Here is a 16896-nt window from a genome sequence, read left to right as displayed (position 1 = left end):
CACTCCCTCGCAAACCTGCCACTGATCGATGCCCGGAATTCCTCCTTCGGGGCTCAGTTTAGCTGTCACTATCTCCAGGGAGCCACCCCCCTCCGCCCCTGCCCCCGACCCCCCTGGAAGCTTCTCTGGGTTTTCATAAAACCCTGGGCTTCCTTCATTAGGACACTTTTCCATGGTTTCGTGGCCACCAGCTTCTTTGTGGTTCTTCCTAATAAGCAGTGAATTCTTGGAGAACGAAGGTTCTCCATTTTCCCTAAATTTAGCACAGGGCCTGACCAACGCCCAGCAAGTATTTGTTGGAGGGAGAAAGAAAGGAAGGAAGGATGCATGGAAGGATAAGTGGGTGAATGGGTGGGCGGATGGATGGATGGGTGGATGGACGCGTAGATGCATGGACAGAGGGTTGGACGGACAGACAGCGGGTGCAGGGCTATGTCCCCCCTGCCCCCCCGTTCTCACCTCCCTGCTGAAGTTCACTTGGTACAGCAGCTCAATCCCCAGTAGGATGCTGACCTGGTGGAACTTCTTGGACACGTTCAGGTGCTTCTCCAGGTCCCGCTTCATCAGCGAGTTCAGCATCCGCCCGTCGACCAGGTGGCTCTGGAAGGCCTGGGAGTACTGGGGCAGGCCGATGTCGTTCAGCCAGGCCTTGGCCACCCAGTGATGGTCCAGGGCGGCAGCTTTGGACAGGCTGGCGAGGGGAGGCGGGGCCAGGGAGAGAGAGATGGGCGGGGAAGGGGAGGAGGAAGAGAGGGGCAGGCAGAAACGGGGCAGCGATGGAGACAGGGGGATGAAGGGAGGTGGAGAGAGAGAGAAGCGGAGAGGGACCCAAAGGACGGAAAAGGAACGAGGGAAAGACGGAGGAAACAGGAAGAAAGAGACCACATTCAAACATGCCGATAGTGTAAAGGGAGAGTGACCAGCAGCAGCAGGGACCGGAGCAGCAGGAAGCTGCGCCTCTGGGGAGCCCCCTGCACCCCTCAGCCTGCCCCAGGGTTGCTATAGAAACCCTGAGGCCCACAGAACGGCCTGGCCCGTTTCTCCTTGGATTTCGCCCAGAGCCACACGGCGGCACGTCTCGGAATCGGTATTAAAATCTACATTTGGTATGTGTCCACTCCTTGCTCCTCACTGCCTGTCTCAGATTCCTCTCTGCCCCACGCAGAACCCGCGCCACACACATAGTAGGTGCACAACGAACGATTACTTCTCAAACGGATACAAGGGTAGGGTGGATGGCCCTGGGGAAGATGGTCCCGTCGGCTGTCATTCCCCTTTTCGCCGCACGGTGGCAGCCTCGAAGAAGGAATGAGGACAACCCTTCCCACCTGCGGGGACTCTGAGACCTGACCAAAGGTGTGGCCAGGGGAGCAGCGTCGCTAGGTGGGAGCCGAGAGGGACCAGGAGGGATCACGATCTGAAAGGGAAACGATGGACTCACAGAGCGGCCCCCCTTCCCGAGCCTGAGACCAGGACCGGCATCCTTCCTTCCCCCAGGTGGAAGGGATACCGCTTACCCTCTTCCGGCTTGGCTGGCGGAGACTGTGAGAAGGGTGGCAGGCTGGTTCCTGAATGTGCACCCGTCTCTGGGGGTCGCCCTACCAGCCACCCAAGCTGGAGACCCGGGTGGGATTTTCAGCTCCGCCTGACTCAGCTTGCTCCTTCCTCTCCACTGCCCCCTCCGCGTGCCTGTGTCTCCCCTGGACTGCGCCCCGGAACCAAATTCTTTCTTGCCTCTGTGCCCTCTCCAGTCTGGTGTGCAGGACAGAGCTAGCAGATCGAACCACCCTCCTGCTGGCGGTCCTAGCTGGTTCTTCCCTGTCCTTCCTTCATTCCGAGAATACGTATTGAGCAGCTACTGAGCGCTGTGCTTGGGTTAGATGCTGCCTCATAATGAGCATGTCTTCCCTCACGACCACGTCCCTTCTTTCTCTGCTCTCATGCTCCCCGTCTCTGGGTGACACCCATTCCCAGGGCTCTAGATGACATGTGTAAATAAGGACTCTTAAATCCACATCTCTCCTCTCTTCCGAGTCCCAGATTCTAACTGCCCTCTTGACATCTCCTGGCTGTCACAGGCATCTCACGTTTAATGGGCTCCAAACGAAATGCCCTGCCCCCTCCCCCGGCGATTCCCCACTCCCCACCATCATTCGGCTCCCCGTCCTCACTCGCTTTGCCTCTTCCCTCCCACACCCCGTCCGTCTATCAGTCAGTGTGTCTGTCCCCTTCTCTCCTTTTTTGGGGGTTTAGGTCATGACCACCTCCGGCATGGAATTCTGCAGCTGCCTCCTGACTGCCCCCCGCCCCGGCCGCCCAGCTCCTTCTAATGCATTTTCCCCATGGCTGCAAGATGGCCTTTTAAACATATCAATTAGATCTTGTCGCTCCTCTGCTTAAAGTCCTCCCATGGAGGAATCTTAAATGCATGTAACAAAAAGAGACCAGTCTGAAAAGCCTCCACGTGGTACGATTCCAACCATATGACATTCTGCGAAAGGCACTGCTATGGAGACAGGAGAAAGATCCGTGGTTGCCAGGGGTTGCGGGGAGGAACGAACAGGCAGAGCACAGAGGATTGTCGGGGCAGTGAAGCTACACTGTACGGTGCCGTAAAGGTGGACACAAGTCGTTACGCATTCGTCCAAACCTGCAGTACCTGCGACTCCAAGAGGGACCCCTAATGTGAACTACGAACTCTGGGTGATGATCACGTGTCAGCGTAGGTTTGAGTGTAGCAAACGTTCCATCTGGTGGGGGTCGTGCTAATGGGGGAGGCTGTGCACGTGTGTGTGTGGGGGGGAGGGGGTACATGGAAAATCTCTTCCCCTCTGTTCGCTATGAAACTAAAACCATTCTGAAAGCAAAGTCTTTAAACAATGAGGGAGAAAACAAAGACTATTTTAACGGGCAAAATTGAAAGAATCCATCATCAGGGGAATGAACTATAAGAAGTGTTAGAGAAATTTCTTCAAGAGGAAAGAAAATAATAACTATATGGAAATCTGGACTACGCAGAAAAATCAAAAAGAGAACTCTGAAAATGCTACAACAGAAAGAAAACCCAGTTCAAAAATGGACAAAGGACTTGAGTAGACATTTGTCCAAAGAAGATACAAGAATATCCAATAAGCACATAATAAAAAGCTCAACATCACTAATCACTAGGGAAATGCAATGAAATGCCACCTCACGCCCATCAGAATAGCTATTATTAAAAACAAAACCAAAGAAACCCACATGTTGGGCATGTGGAGAAATCGAAACCCTCGTGCACTGTTTGTGGGAATGTAAAATGGTGCAGTCGCTTTACGAAACAGTATGGGGGTTCCTCAAAAAATTAAAAATAGAATTACTATATGATCCAGCAATTCCTCGTCTGAGAATAGACCCAAAAGAACTGAAAGTAGGATCTTGAAGAGGTATTTGTGCATCCATGTTTAGAGCAGCATTATTCACAACAGCCAAACGCGGAAGCTACACAAGTGTCCATCAGTGGATGAATGGATACGCGAAATGTGGTCTATACATGTGATGGGATCTTCTTCGGCCTTATAAAGAAAGGAAATCCTGCAAAATGCTACAACGTGGATGGATCTTGAGGACAATGTAAAATGAAACATGTTATTTATATAGATGTGAGAACAGTAGCACAAAGGCAGGAGAGGAAACCATCTTACACTGTCAGTGACATTGCATAATATTTGAAGCTAGACACTGGTAAGCGAGGTGTGTATATTGTAACCCTAGAGCGACAATGAAAAAACAAAACCAGTATTGTTTATAATCAGTAGTGAGAACATTCGACTAACAAAAATTAAGTCAGTCAGAGGGGAAAAAAGAACAAAGTGTAGATTTAAATAAAATAAAACAAGCAAAGCATCCTGTGGCTTCCTTTTCCAGAAATAGAATCAGAAGTCCTTGGAGGAGCCTCAGCAGGTCTAATCGCCCCCTCCCACGCTGGGCTCGGGCTTGAGGGCTGTGGGGCTCCCTCTCCCCCAGCCTCTCCCCGCACCTCTGTCCTTCCAGCTCCGCTCCGCACCCCCAGGTCTCACTTTGCAGAGGCTCTGACTGTGCTGCCCGAGCCATCTGTCGCTAAATATTTTCTTCAAAGCACTAATCGCACATGGAGCTTGAAAATCGATTGATCTGAGCAAAGGGACTGGGTTCTCTGCTCCACAGCCCGCGTGGTGCTTGGCACAGGGCAGACACTCCGTTGGACAAAGGACTACGGGAGTGAAGGGTGGGGTCCGTTCTTCGCTGTCCCTCCTCCGGGCCCTTGGCCACCCAGATCCTCTGGGTCTGCCCCCAGCGGCCGGGGCTTACTTGTCTCCCTATCCCCAGGTCTGCTCTTTTTGCCCCCTGCCCCCACTCTCTTCACCTGCTCAATTCCCACAGGGTGCTGCTGAGATATTGCTCTCCCTGATGCCTTCGGGACTCTCGTGCTGGGTCAGGACCCTCTCTGAGCCCAGAGCCTCCCAGAGTCCCACGCCTGCATCTGTCACCTGGATAATTGCTGCTCACCTGGCAGCTTGCCCACTAAGAAGGCAGGACAGGGGGTGGCATATCTACAAACGCCTAGGGGCCCCACCTGGCTCAGAGTTAATGTTTGATAATCCGATGCTTGGGAGACAGAGCAGGGCTGGGTGAGTGGGACATTGGCTCTGCCCAGTCGGAATCCCTGAACTGGAACCTTCTGACTCAAGACCAGCTTCTTTCTGGGATGAAGAGCACCTGGGGAGAACCCCTCCCAGGGGGGACCCCCTTCCAGCTCCTCTAGCGCCTGCTCCAGCTTTGTCACTTCAGGGGAACCCTTCCCAGGCCCAGCCATCATCGCTCTCTCTCTCCTGGGCGGGAATCAGAGCTCACAGCCCCCTGAATCAGGTGCCGCTGGTCCAGGGTTGTCACTGCTGGGGACCAGCATGACTCCTTTCCAGCCGGAAGGAAAGGTTTGCTCAGCAAATTAGTGGTGCAGCTGGACGTGGGGTGGAGGGGTAGGAGGGGCGCCTCGCTTACCCGGCTGGAGAGAGGCCCATTTATAATCAGCAACATCTAGCCGCACGCAGACAATTAATACGCTCCTGCCCTTCTGAGAGGCTCTCTTTTCATTAAAGCTGTCCCCATGGGGCCTCAGCTTGGCAATACTCTCCCAGCTGTTGGTCTGAGTTATTGTAAGCACCCAAGTCGAATAAATGCATGACCTTGAAAGTAATTCAGACATTTTACAAAATTTGACACTGTCCCCTCCCATGACGTCCAAGTCTGGGCACAGATGTAGGTATTGCCTAGGTTGTAATTCAACACAGGAGAGGCCGTGCTCGCTCTGAGACCATGCACCTCTGCACCCCAGTTTCCCCATCTGTAAAATGGGGCCCATCATGCTTGCCTCCCGGAGATGCCAAGACCCGAAGAGGTAAGAGAACGGAAACCCTTTAGCATAGGGTCTGAGACGCATCGGGTGTTCCCTAAATAGTGATTTTTTTTTTTTAACTTTACTGTTGTGAACACAAAGGCGACGTGGGATCGTGGGAAGTGACTCGACCTCGAAGCGCGATGTTTCACAGCGTGACTTGGTGCCCACGACTTCTCTGGGGCTCGCTTTCTCCCTCTTTGAAACGGGGGTATGAACGTCTATCCTGTCTTGATGTTCTGATGGTCAAATGAAATCGTGTCCGTAGAGTGGCAGGCGGTGGTTGGGCAAGTGCCGGTGGATTTCGCTGTCGGGGTTTCCTCACAAGGGGACCGTGGCCCAGAGAGGGTGATGCCGCACCCGGAGCGACCCAGGACGTGCTCTTGAGGACGACCCCACTGGGGTTCTTACCCCAGAGTCCATGTGGCCTTCGAGGTTTGTTGGGTGGGTCGGAGGGTCCCAGAATGCAAAGTTATGAAGTTCTGAAGATTTCTCAGGGGGAAATTGTCAGAAATTTTTATCAGATTCTCCAAGGGGCTACGATCCCCCGAAGTTAAAGAACTGCTGTCGTAATTCACCGCCCTTCACTTCCTAGGTGGAGAAACTGAGTCCCAGCGAGGGCCAGGTCAGAGGGCCAGTCGGAGGCAGGCCAGACTGCCACAGCGAATGGAACCCTCGGACGAAGGCCCCTCCTTCTGCAGGGAGCCCTGTGAGTGCCCCGTGCTGAGCACATGACCCCTCCGCACCCGCTTCCAGCCCTCGTAATTTTTAGAAAGTCTTTCGCATCCGGCTGCTGATTTGAACCCGCCCCGCAGAATCTTTGCTCCTGGAGGGTCTCGGGGTCCGCCGTGTTTCTGTGTTTTGGGGATACTTGGGCGGAGATCCCACATTTCGGAGAGGTGAAGCAGGCAGCCCCACCCTGTTCAGCGAACACAGGCAACGCTTAACCGAGAGTGCTGGCGGCGGGGGCGGGGGCGGGTGGTGAGCATGAGGTGCCGTGGGACCCGCAAGGGGGGTCTTCCAGCGGGGTGCCTCTCCCCTCCGGCTGCCGGAGTCCCCCTGCTGCACCCCTCACCGCCGGCCCTGTCGTCGTGGGACAGGCAAGGTCCTGGCGCTCGGCACCTGCTCGTTTTGCTTGCTTTCGGTTGCTACCTGAGTTTCTGATCCGGTCCCTTCTCATTTCTTTCCTGCCACCTCGGAATGACGCCAAGGACCCCGTCCGTCCAGGATGCACATAGATCTGGTGCTCCTGCATTCAAACCCGCTCGATTTCCCACCCGGCTCCCTCTCGTTTGAATCCACAGAGCTGCTTCTGCAAACAGCAGCCCACACCACCAGGTCCGATTAATTAACTGCGCAGAAATGATGGGGAAACCACTGAAGGAGATAATTATGCAAAACGCAAGTGTCAGATTTACTAGCTTGTGCCTTCTTTTTCCTCCACACTCCGAGCACTTGTGTGTGTGTGTGTGTGGGGGGGTTCCTTTCCTCTTCCCTGGAGCTGCTTGGTGAACGAGGGCCCCCCAACAAGTCCTGCCCACAAAAGGTCAGGGGAAAGGCGGGCAAGGAGGTAGGCCGGGGTGGGTGGGGTGTACGAGCAATGGGGGCGCAGTGGCCTCGAGGGGGGCACACCCGATGGGAGGGGCCTCTGGCCTTTTCCTGGGGTGCTTGCTGAAAGAAGGCCCCTCCCTCCCGGTCCGATCTTGCCCATTTTCCCTCCTCTGTCCCACTCTGCTTCTCCCCGCCTTTTACTGTCTTCCCTCGCCCTGGAATGCGAAGAGCTGAGGCTGGAGGTGCAAGCAGGAAGGACAGACATTTTGGCTCAGTTCCCAAGTCCTCTCGGCCTGGCCCACCCTTGGAAATAGAGCAATTCTGGGGGCATGCGAAGTCCCCTGACTCCTACGCTGGAGGGGGTTGTGGGCATTTCGGGCCTTGCTCATTCCCTGTTCTCCGTGCTTCCATGGGCAGGTGGCCCAGAGTGGACCTGGGGTAGGCCTGGGTCTCCTGGCCAGTGGTGCCCAGGACTATTTTATTCACACCCCCTTCATTCATTCCTCACCCCTGGCCCAGCCTATGGCACCTGTCCACTCCGCCCGTGTGATCGGAGGTCCTGAGGGAACTCCCTTCCTCTCCCTGGCGGCCCGGCCAGGCGGGGTTCCCAGGAGTGCAGGCTCACCTCCGGCCCGCCTCGGCGTCCCGGTAGTCCTCGATGGCCAGCCGCAGCTTGCGCCGGTGCAGGGAGCTGCACACGCCCAGGCCCAGCTCCAGGTCCTCATCGCTCAGACTCAGCAGCACCTGTTCCCCAGGGAGGGAGGGTTGGGGGATGGGCACCCAAGGTCTCCCAGGACCGCTGAGAGGTGAGCCACAGAGGGGCCTGCTGGCGGGGGCTGCCTCTCCCCGTCTCCCTGTCTGCCTTCCACACGGTCAGGGCAGAGCACCTGGGCATCTCGGGGCTCGCTCCAGGGGATGGGTGGATCACCAGCCAGGCCGAAAGAGCCCTCTGGTTGAGTCCTGCCTCCCTTCAGCCAGGTAAAGGAAGGCTAGTCCCATCTTAAAGATGAGGATGCTGAGGCTCAGAAGGGCTACGTGCCTTGCTGGGGAGACAAGATGACTCACTGGGAACACTGGCGCCTGAACCAGGTCGGCTGGCTCTTAGATGACACCTCCCCTAACGCGGAGGGTTGGGGTTGGTAGAGCTGACGGGAGGGTGGGGGCGGGGGGGGGTGCTTCCCGCCGGGGCCCGGAGGTGCCCTACCTTCCCGCTCTTCACGTTCTCCGCACAGGCCTTGACGTACATGGGCATGGCCATGACCACCTCCAGCCAGGCCTGCACGGTGCCGGCCTTCCAGTGGGACATGGGGGTGGTCCTGACCAGCTCCACCTGCTGCAGCCGGTCCACCTGCTCCTCGCCCTCCGACAGGCTGAGGCTCTGCCTCGTGGGGCTGCACTGGCTGTCCGAGTCTGCAACGCACAAGCGCACAGGACCACGCGATGGAGGGGGGCGGGCAGACTGCGACCCCGAGTCTGCACTCCCGGGGTGCAGGCTCGCCTCCCCCCGCCATGCATTTCTTCTTTTTAAAATCGATAGGGCTTTCGTTTCATTTTATTACCTCTCCCCCATTCCAAAAGTAATCTATGCCCCCCCCCCCCCACATAAAGAAAAGAATGTTAAAAACTTCATCCGGAAAAGAGTAAAAATAAAACAGAAAGTGGAAATCACCCCAAATCCCACACACTCAGAAACAGCAGCTGTTAGTGTTTAGCTAAATAGTCTTTGGGATACACAAATGCCCACGCTACAAACACACACAGACCCACGCTGCAAACACACACAGACCCGCACACTACACCACGTGCTCCATTTTGTAATACATTCTTGTCGTTTACGCTGTGGAGGACATCCTTCCATCTCGGGAGAGACCTGTAATACCTTTCGACTGCACAGGACTCATTGAGTGCGTGCTCCGTAATTTATTTTGCTCACCTCCCGCTGACGGGCAAGGGTTCGCTCCCCATTTTTCACGAACGCAAACAATGCAGCGGCCAGCATCACTGGGCAGCTGGGTGATTTATTGTCTTAGGATAAACGGAGCCCCGGCTCTGTTCCTTGACACACCGATGCCTGTTTCTGCAGGGGTCCTCACAGACAAGAAAGGTTACCCACCATCACTTCCTAGACTTATTCTTCAGTCTGTGGTCGCCTGCATCAACACCCGATCAACGTGCCAAGTTCAAGTTGCACAGACTCAGCCGAGGCGGGAAAAGAACCCCTTTGTCTAAAGCAAGGTTAAATAGAAACCTGTCCAACTCGATACCATGAGAAATGACAACTATTGAAAAATAAGCCTGATTAGAAAGGACCTACCAATATTGTATATTGTATATCATAAATCATAATGATGGAGAAAATCCTGATCTGTCAAATTGGCACATAGTTAAAATAATGGATATGAAGTCCACACAGATGTTCACAATTACGGAGTTGGGGAGCCGGGAAAAATGAGGGGATTTCTCCTTTGCTATACGCTTTTGTATATTACCTAAGTTCCCAAAATAAACAGGTATACATTTATAATAAAAATTGGAAAAATTTGAAAATAGGGACCAGTATAAACAGTTGTTGATGGGAGTTTATCTGAAGGAGTAATGCTCCACTCACGTGTTAGAAAATATGCCATTAGGAAATCTGCTACAGGAGACTATTTTGACGGGAGAAAACGGTCACGATCTATTGCCAAGTGAAAAAGCACACTCCGAGACAGCAGGCGCAATGTGATCCCCACTATATTTTAAAAAATTACATATATAATATACGAATAATTATAATTATATATGTATATATAAATTTATATATGCATATATAAACTTATGCATATATAAATTTATGCATATGTATGTGTGTGTATGTGTGTGTGTGTGTATATATATATATATATATATATATATATAAATACTAGATGGATAAATGTTGAAAGTCTTTCCCCTGGAAAGGGGGGATGGGTAATTGTGCATGAGTGAGTGTGAGTGTGTGATGTGCATGTGTAAGTGCTCGAGAGTATTTGTGTCTGCACACTTTCCTGTCTCCTACATTTTGTTTATTGACTATATTACCTTCAAAATTGAAAGGAAAAAAAAAAAAAAAGAACCCGCAGCCTGGAAATTTTACTTTCTCAAGTTACCAAGCCTCCTCCCCTGGGTCCTTCACCTCCCTCCATTTAAGCTCCTTGGACGACTCTCTGAAAAAGGCGGCATCAGCTCGGCGGCCACGCACTGCTCCCTCACCCCGGTTCCTCCGAAACTTTTCTTGCCCAGCGCTGAGTCCTTCAGAGTGCCACAGCCACCTGGCCTGGAAGAAGCCACCCATGGTCCAGTAAGGTGCAGTAGGCGTGACGCTTGTGCCTCAGTTTCCACCTCCGTAAAGCCGGCGTGAAGCTGCTCCCTCACACCTGCCTCCTCGGCCGAGCTGCCCAGGGAACTCAGCAACAGTGCGAGTCACTAGCGTTGGTACTCAGGGGTGTGGAAGCAGCTACTGCCTCTGGAGCCCCCACCCCGGGGGCTCCAAGTTCTTCCTGGTGAGAGTACTGCTGGGCTAAGGGGGGCACAGGCCCAGCCTAGGCGCCCCCACCTGCTGGTCTGGGCTCCCGGGGACAGGCTTGGCTTGCAGGGAAGTCTTTTACAGGTGTTGGCCACCAGCAGACAAACAGGTGTTCTCCCTGGGTCGGAGGGAGCTGAGAGCCTCGGTGGGGTTCCTGCCTCTGAGTCCTGTCCGTGTTACATGCGTCTGGGAAGGTGTGAGACAATGTGTGGCCAAATCTGGTTGCCTAGAATTCCAAGACGCAGCCCCTGCCATCCATCTGGACCAGGCCTGTGGGAAGAGACCAGCTATCCAAGTTGAACTGACCTTGGCTTTGGGTAAGTTTCTTTACTGCTTGAAGCCTCAGTTTTCCCATCTATAAAATGGGTATAATAGCATCTACTTCCTAGGTTAATATGACTATTACAAATTCTGAACGTGAAGCCATAGTGGTGGCCAAGGGTGCCTCCCCTGGGGCTTGGGCACTTTTGGCTACACCTAGAATTCAGCTGTGGTTGCCTCAATCCCATTGCGTTTCTGGGATGAAGCATGGCTTGAATTTAGCTCAGGTGTTTAGGGAGGGAACCCAGTCCCATCTGTTGTCAGTCCCACCTGGGCAGAAACTCGTTGTCCCAGCTTGACTCCGGCCTGGGCCAGGTAAGACCGACGGGGCTGTCCGTGAGGTGAGGGGTGTGTTTGCAGTGCCCGGCTATGTCTCCCCAAGTCAGGGAGCTAAAGGGGTCTGGGAAGGGACAAGGAAGGAGAAAATGGGCAGCAGGAGGGGGAGGGGGGGGAGAGAGAGAGAGAGAGAGAGAGAGAGAGAGAGAGAGAGAGAGAGAGAGGCTGAGACTACAGAAACAACAAATACAAAAAGATAAACAAGAAGGAGAGAGTGAGTGGAGGGTAGAGAGGGAATGGCAGATAAGTGGAGAGACCCCCCCCCCTGCCCCTCCAAAAAAGCAAACTTCCTGTGCGAGTGTATTCCTGAGCATCATGTGTCTTTGTGAGTGTGCGGGTTATTCTGTGGCTAACAGCCCTCCGGCCTGTGAGTGGGAGCTGGCTTTTCAATTCGGGTTATTTATGGGCTCCAGGCTCGAGGAATGCCGGAGGCCAAGCTGAGGTCACATGAGCAAACCACACATTTTGGTTTCTGAGAAAAGACGACTCTTCACCACCCCCACCTCCTTCACCCCACTGCCCAGGACTCTACTCCAGGGAGATGGTGCTGCAGTAGGGCTGAGGAGAGGGGTAGCCTTTGGGGTCAAAAACCATTAATTAAAGGCAATTTCCCAAATGCAGGCATAATGGTGCCAGATTATATGTCTGAGTTTCCATCAATCCTGGCTTTTATTTCCCCTCTGTCTCGGCCCCGACAGTGGGAATAACTCATATTTATTATCTGGCTTGTTAAAGAAAATCCTTTACGGAAACCTCGAGGCGCTGAGGTTGGCATTGGAATAAGAGAGACCTGGGGCGAATGTCACTCTGCCGCTCACCAGCCAGATGACCGTGGGGGCGGGAAAGCGGTTTACACTTTCTCGGCCTTGCTTTCCCCATATGTGAAATGGGTGGTGATGAGGCCTCATCTCACAGGCCTACGTGAGGACGAAGGGAGATGGTTGTGAGGCGTGCTCAGCCTGGTGTCTGGCATACAGCGGGCGCTCAAGGACCGTGACGGGCCTCTGGCCTCGACCTCCGCTGTCCAGTGCGGTAGCTGCAAGCCTCACGTGGCTGTCGAGCACTGGCGATGTGGCCGGTCCGTATTCAGAAGCGCCGACGGTATACAAAGCCCTGGATTTTGAAGACTTTGCACCAAAAAAGTAAACTATCTCATCACTAACATTTACATTGATCACGCATCGAAATGATAAATATTTTGGGTATATTGGGTTAAGTAAAATACATTATTAAAGTTCATTTCACCTGTTTCTTTTTTTTACTTTTCAATGTGGCCACTAAAAAATCTAAAATTATATAAGTGGCCTACATTATATTTTTACTGGACAGAGTTGGTCCGGATGGAAGATTTTTTTTGCTTTTTTTCTCCCCTCAGCTGGTTTGGAGGCTAAGCACCCGATGTCTCTGTGTTTGGCTCAGTGGTTCTCAAGGTGTGATTCTGAGCCAGGAGCATCCGCCACACCTGGGAGGCTGTTAGGAATGAAAATTCCAGGAGCCCGGGCCAGATCTGAAACAGACTCTGGGGGCTGGGCCCGGAAATCTGTGTTTTAACAAGCCCCTCTCCCCCAGGTGCTTCGGGTGCCCGCCCGAGGTGGACTTCTTTTTATTTATTCGGGTTGATGTAAGTTGTGCTTTCTGTATTGGTGGGTTCGTGTTCGGAATATTCTTGACCATTATCTCTTAAAATATGATCTCCTTTCCCTTGCCTCTTTGCTTCCTTCCAGGATTGGACTGTTTACCTTTTCCATCTTCCCTGTCTAGAGACACTCTTTACTGACGACCCTTAAAAACTCGCCTGACATATTTGATCTAACGAAACTTAGCGTTGATCAGTATCTCAATACCCTCTCCTTCTGGCGTATACCCTACCATATCTAGTACTTTAATTCTGTCTTCTTAAAAAAGCAAACAAACTATTTAGACATTGTCCTCAGGAATATTTTATACTGATAATATTTGCTTAAAATAATTTATCTACATCGTTTACCACGTTCTTTGTTCTCCATTTTGTCTTGTGTCTTAAACCTTCTAGGATAATTTTTCTTATTCCTGAAGCACATAATGAAAATGTTCCTCTGATTCAGAGTATTTTCGTGGTGAGCTCCTACAACTTCTGTTTATCTGAAAAAAGCCTGTATTTCGCCTTTGCTCTTCAAAGAGCTTTGCCGGTACACGGTTTCAGTTTGATAGTTATTTTTTTCCAGTCCTTTGAAGACATTGCTGCGCTGTCTTCTGTCTTTCTGCTGAAGGGAAGTCAGCTGTCAGTCTAACTGTCCTTCTTTTAGTTTCTTTCAGGATTTTCTCTTTGCCTTTTGTTTCATTATGATGCGGCTTGATGTAGATTCCTTTACATTTGTTCTGGTTGATATAAGTTGGGCTTCCGGTATCTGTGGGTTCACTTTTGGAATATTCTCGACCACTGGCTCTTAAAATGTAACCTCTTCTCCATTGTCTCTTTGCTTCCTTCTGGGATTGGATTGTCTACCTTTCCTGTCTTGTAACCGAGTGCTGACCAACAGAACTTCCTGTGATGATGGAAATGTATAATTTACACCACGCAATATGAAAGCTTTTAGCCACAGGTGGCTGTGAACATTTAAAACGTGGCGGGTACACTGGAGGGATTGAGTTTTAAATTTTATTTAATTTTGATTAATTCACATGTACGCTTTCGTTGCCATATGCGGCTGGTGGCTCTTGCAGTGGACCAGAAAACTCTAATTTTTCCTTCCTCGTTTCTATGCACTTACCTCTCTGCATTACATTCTGGGTAATTTCCTTGGACCTATTTTCCAGTTTTAAAATTTTCTCCTCAGCTATTTAGTCTGCTGTTTAACCCATTCTTTGATTTTTTTAAAAATACTACCAACTATATCTATAATATATATATAACTATATATAATATATATAACATATTATATATTATATAGTATGTATTATATAATATATTATATATATTTTAGAAATATATAATATATTATATATTATAATAATATTATATAATTTTAATATTATATAACATATTATATATTATAATAATATTATATAATATTTAATATTATATAATATATTATATATATTTTAGAAATAAATATACATATTTATTTCTAAAATTTCTATTTGGTCATTTTTAAAGTTTGGTCTTTTTAGATCTTCTCTTGTTTGCTTAAGTCTATGATTTCATTTTACGTTTTCTCGAATATCGCATACATACTATCTTGTATTTGGTACTGATAACTACTGTGTCCGAAAGGCCTTGGAGGGTCTAAACTTGCCATTTGCTCCTGCCGACTCGAACGCACGCTAAACTCATATTTTATGTTACGGGACTCTCCAGGGTCTGGAGAAACAGATGCTTCCTCCAGCGAGGGTTTACGCGGCCTCGCTGGGGAGGGGGCAGTAGCAAGAAGGACGACACCTGAGCGCAGGGACCACTTCGTTGTCCCCCGGGAGATCGAGCGGGTCTCAGGTTCTATTCGGTCGCCTGGTCACGCCCAAGGCTTCCGCCCTTGCTAAATAAAGGCCCTGATGTCAGCCTCTGTCCCCGGGACAGACCCCCGTCTTTTGCGTTTGGTTTTCACTGCTGTTCTGGCGCCGGCCCATAGCTTTTTGGTTTTGGGGGAGGGGAGTGACTTGGGGAGTTCCCTTACTTTAGGTGAGGCCAGCGACGCATTAAGAGGTACGCTCTATTCCAGACGCGGTGGTTTTGTGGAGGGAGGCCCTTCAGAGTCCGCCTCCCGCCACAGCGCCCCCAGCGGACATCCATCCTGCTGTGTGCGCTGTGCACCCAGCACCCTCACGTCCTGTGGACGCTGCTGGTACGTGGGTTTGTCCGTCTGCTCTTCCACAAAGGGAGCCCCTAGGTCAGCGGTCAAGGCGCGCCGTCTCCTCATTAGCCAGGCCTGGTTCATGGTGATGCTCGATGCCATTAGTGGTGGCGCACGCCCTCTAGCCCACACTCACATGCTCACACGCACTCACTAATCCAGACACATTCCTGCACCGCGCTTCCCATGGCTGAGCATTAATTGAGGGTTGTGTAGTTATTTGATTAGCGTCCGTGCCTCCCACTAGCCTGCAGGCTTCATGGGGACAGGGACTGTGCCCGTGTTTGCTGTGTAGGTATCTTAGGTACCGAGCAAGGCCTAAACCAGTGCTGGGCTGGTAAATGTTTAACAACCGGCTCTCAGATTTTAAAAAATTGCTTTGGTTTGTGGCATTTGTTTGCCTGTCTCTGTGGTATAAATTTACTGTCCATGGCTGATTTCAGCGAGGCCACTGGACATGGACATGAGAATCAGTTCATGTGTGTGGACAGCTCCAGCCCACAGCTGCCCGGAATGGAAGGGGCGTGATCAATTTCGGTTAAGAAAGGCAGATGGGGGGGAGGGAGGGAGGGAGCAGGTCTCCCGCTCCAGGCTCACCTTCTGCCAACCCCACCTCCTACGGCCACATCAGGCTTCTTGTGGGTTCGTGATTGCATCTGTATGGCAGGGCCTCGTGACCTTGGCACTACCGAATGACATTTGGGCTGAATAATTCTCTGTCATGGGGACTGTCCCGTGTGCTGTAGGATGGTGAGCAGCATCCTTGGCCACTAGATGCCAATGAGCACGCAGTGTGGCTGCTCCCAGCACCCCATCCTTCCACCCCAGGCCCCTCTGTTCTCAGACCAGCTCCGCTCGGGCAGCCAACCACGGTCCAAACTCCCTGCCCTTGCGCAGAGGCGGGGGAGCCCCCGTCGGCACTGTTCAAGCCCAAAGCCGAATTCTTATTTTTTAAAGCACTATCATCGTAATGTGAAAAAGTGACGTTCTGTGGCCTGATAACGGCACTGGAAGGAGATGCTTTGCCGAGTGCTCAGTCACAACTCCTACCAAACATGTTCAAAAGATAGGCCTTGGCACGCGGGCCAACCGGCCCGGACAACACGGGTCAAACAGCATCGGGTCATTAGCTGTGTGGCTGCTGGGGCGACAGGTGGGCCCCGCCACTAACGGACAAGCCCGCCGACCCCAGGGCCAAGCGGGCCCTTTGGAGGCCCTGAGCTGCAGAGCTGACGGCACGGCCATCCCTATGCCCCTCAGCGTACATGAACCCATAAAGTACAGGAAGTCCGGCAGAGCTCTGCGTCTACCGGCGATGATTCCTTTATGCTTTTTAAAAAAACACACATTCTCTCCTTTCCCCTCATTTTTGGTGCCACTGCCTAGCAAGGACCGAAGCTTCTGCTCTTGGTGACTGTCTCCTGGCCTGAAAGCCCCCTCCCCGCCCCCAACCTCAGAGGGCTCCCTCCTTCCTGCCAGCCCCTCCTCCTGAGACTAAGAATCTCCCCAGTTGTTAGGGAGTTGACAGCGCCCCACCCTGCTCTGCCCTCCCCCCTGGCGAGTGTTTCCTAATTTTACAGACTTAGGAAGAAGATGCCCAGCAGAGCCTCGGGGAGGCAAACACTGTTACCCAGCGACAACTACTGTCTGATTTAAAACTATGTATCCAAACATTCCCTTTTCATTCTTGCTGACCCGTTCTAACGCTGAGGAGCACCCACATTTGGGGGGTCTCCCCTGCAAGAGAATTCTTCCCCTGGCCTGTTATCACGAGAGAAGCCTTCAGGCTGGCTGCCGGCCTCCCCACATCTACTCCTCTTCCCCGGCCAACCTCTCCACCGGTGGGGGCGTGAGAAGCTAAGGGGGATCTTTAAACAGTGGCTATGGCAGGAAAACAGTTCTGCACA

At 51.9% G+C, this 16896-nt stretch overlaps 1 protein-coding gene across 3 annotated transcripts in view; it reads right to left on the bottom strand.

Annotated features, from left to right (window-relative positions):
• Positions 1 to 16896, bottom strand: part of KAZN (kazrin, periplakin interacting protein) — a 911581-nt gene that overhangs the window by 9156 nt on the left and 885529 nt on the right. For all 3 annotated transcript variants that reach the window (XM_036228924.1, XM_036228931.1, XM_016128292.2), the window contains 3 exons: positions 8166 to 8371; positions 7587 to 7705; positions 460 to 691 (listed from right to left, as the gene is read on the bottom strand). In XM_036228924.1, coding sequence (XP_036084817.1) covers positions 460 to 691; positions 7587 to 7705; positions 8166 to 8371 — 557 coding nt within the window. The remainder of the gene's footprint in view (positions 1 to 459; positions 692 to 7586; positions 7706 to 8165; positions 8372 to 16896) is intronic.

This window comes from Rousettus aegyptiacus, unplaced genomic scaffold (assembly GCF_014176215.1).
Source record: "Rousettus aegyptiacus isolate mRouAeg1 unplaced genomic scaffold, mRouAeg1.p scaffold_m13_p_1, whole genome shotgun sequence".
Taxonomy (NCBI): Eukaryota; Metazoa; Chordata; class Mammalia; order Chiroptera; family Pteropodidae; genus Rousettus; species Rousettus aegyptiacus.
This window is presented reverse-complemented; position numbering and strand designations above follow the sequence as displayed.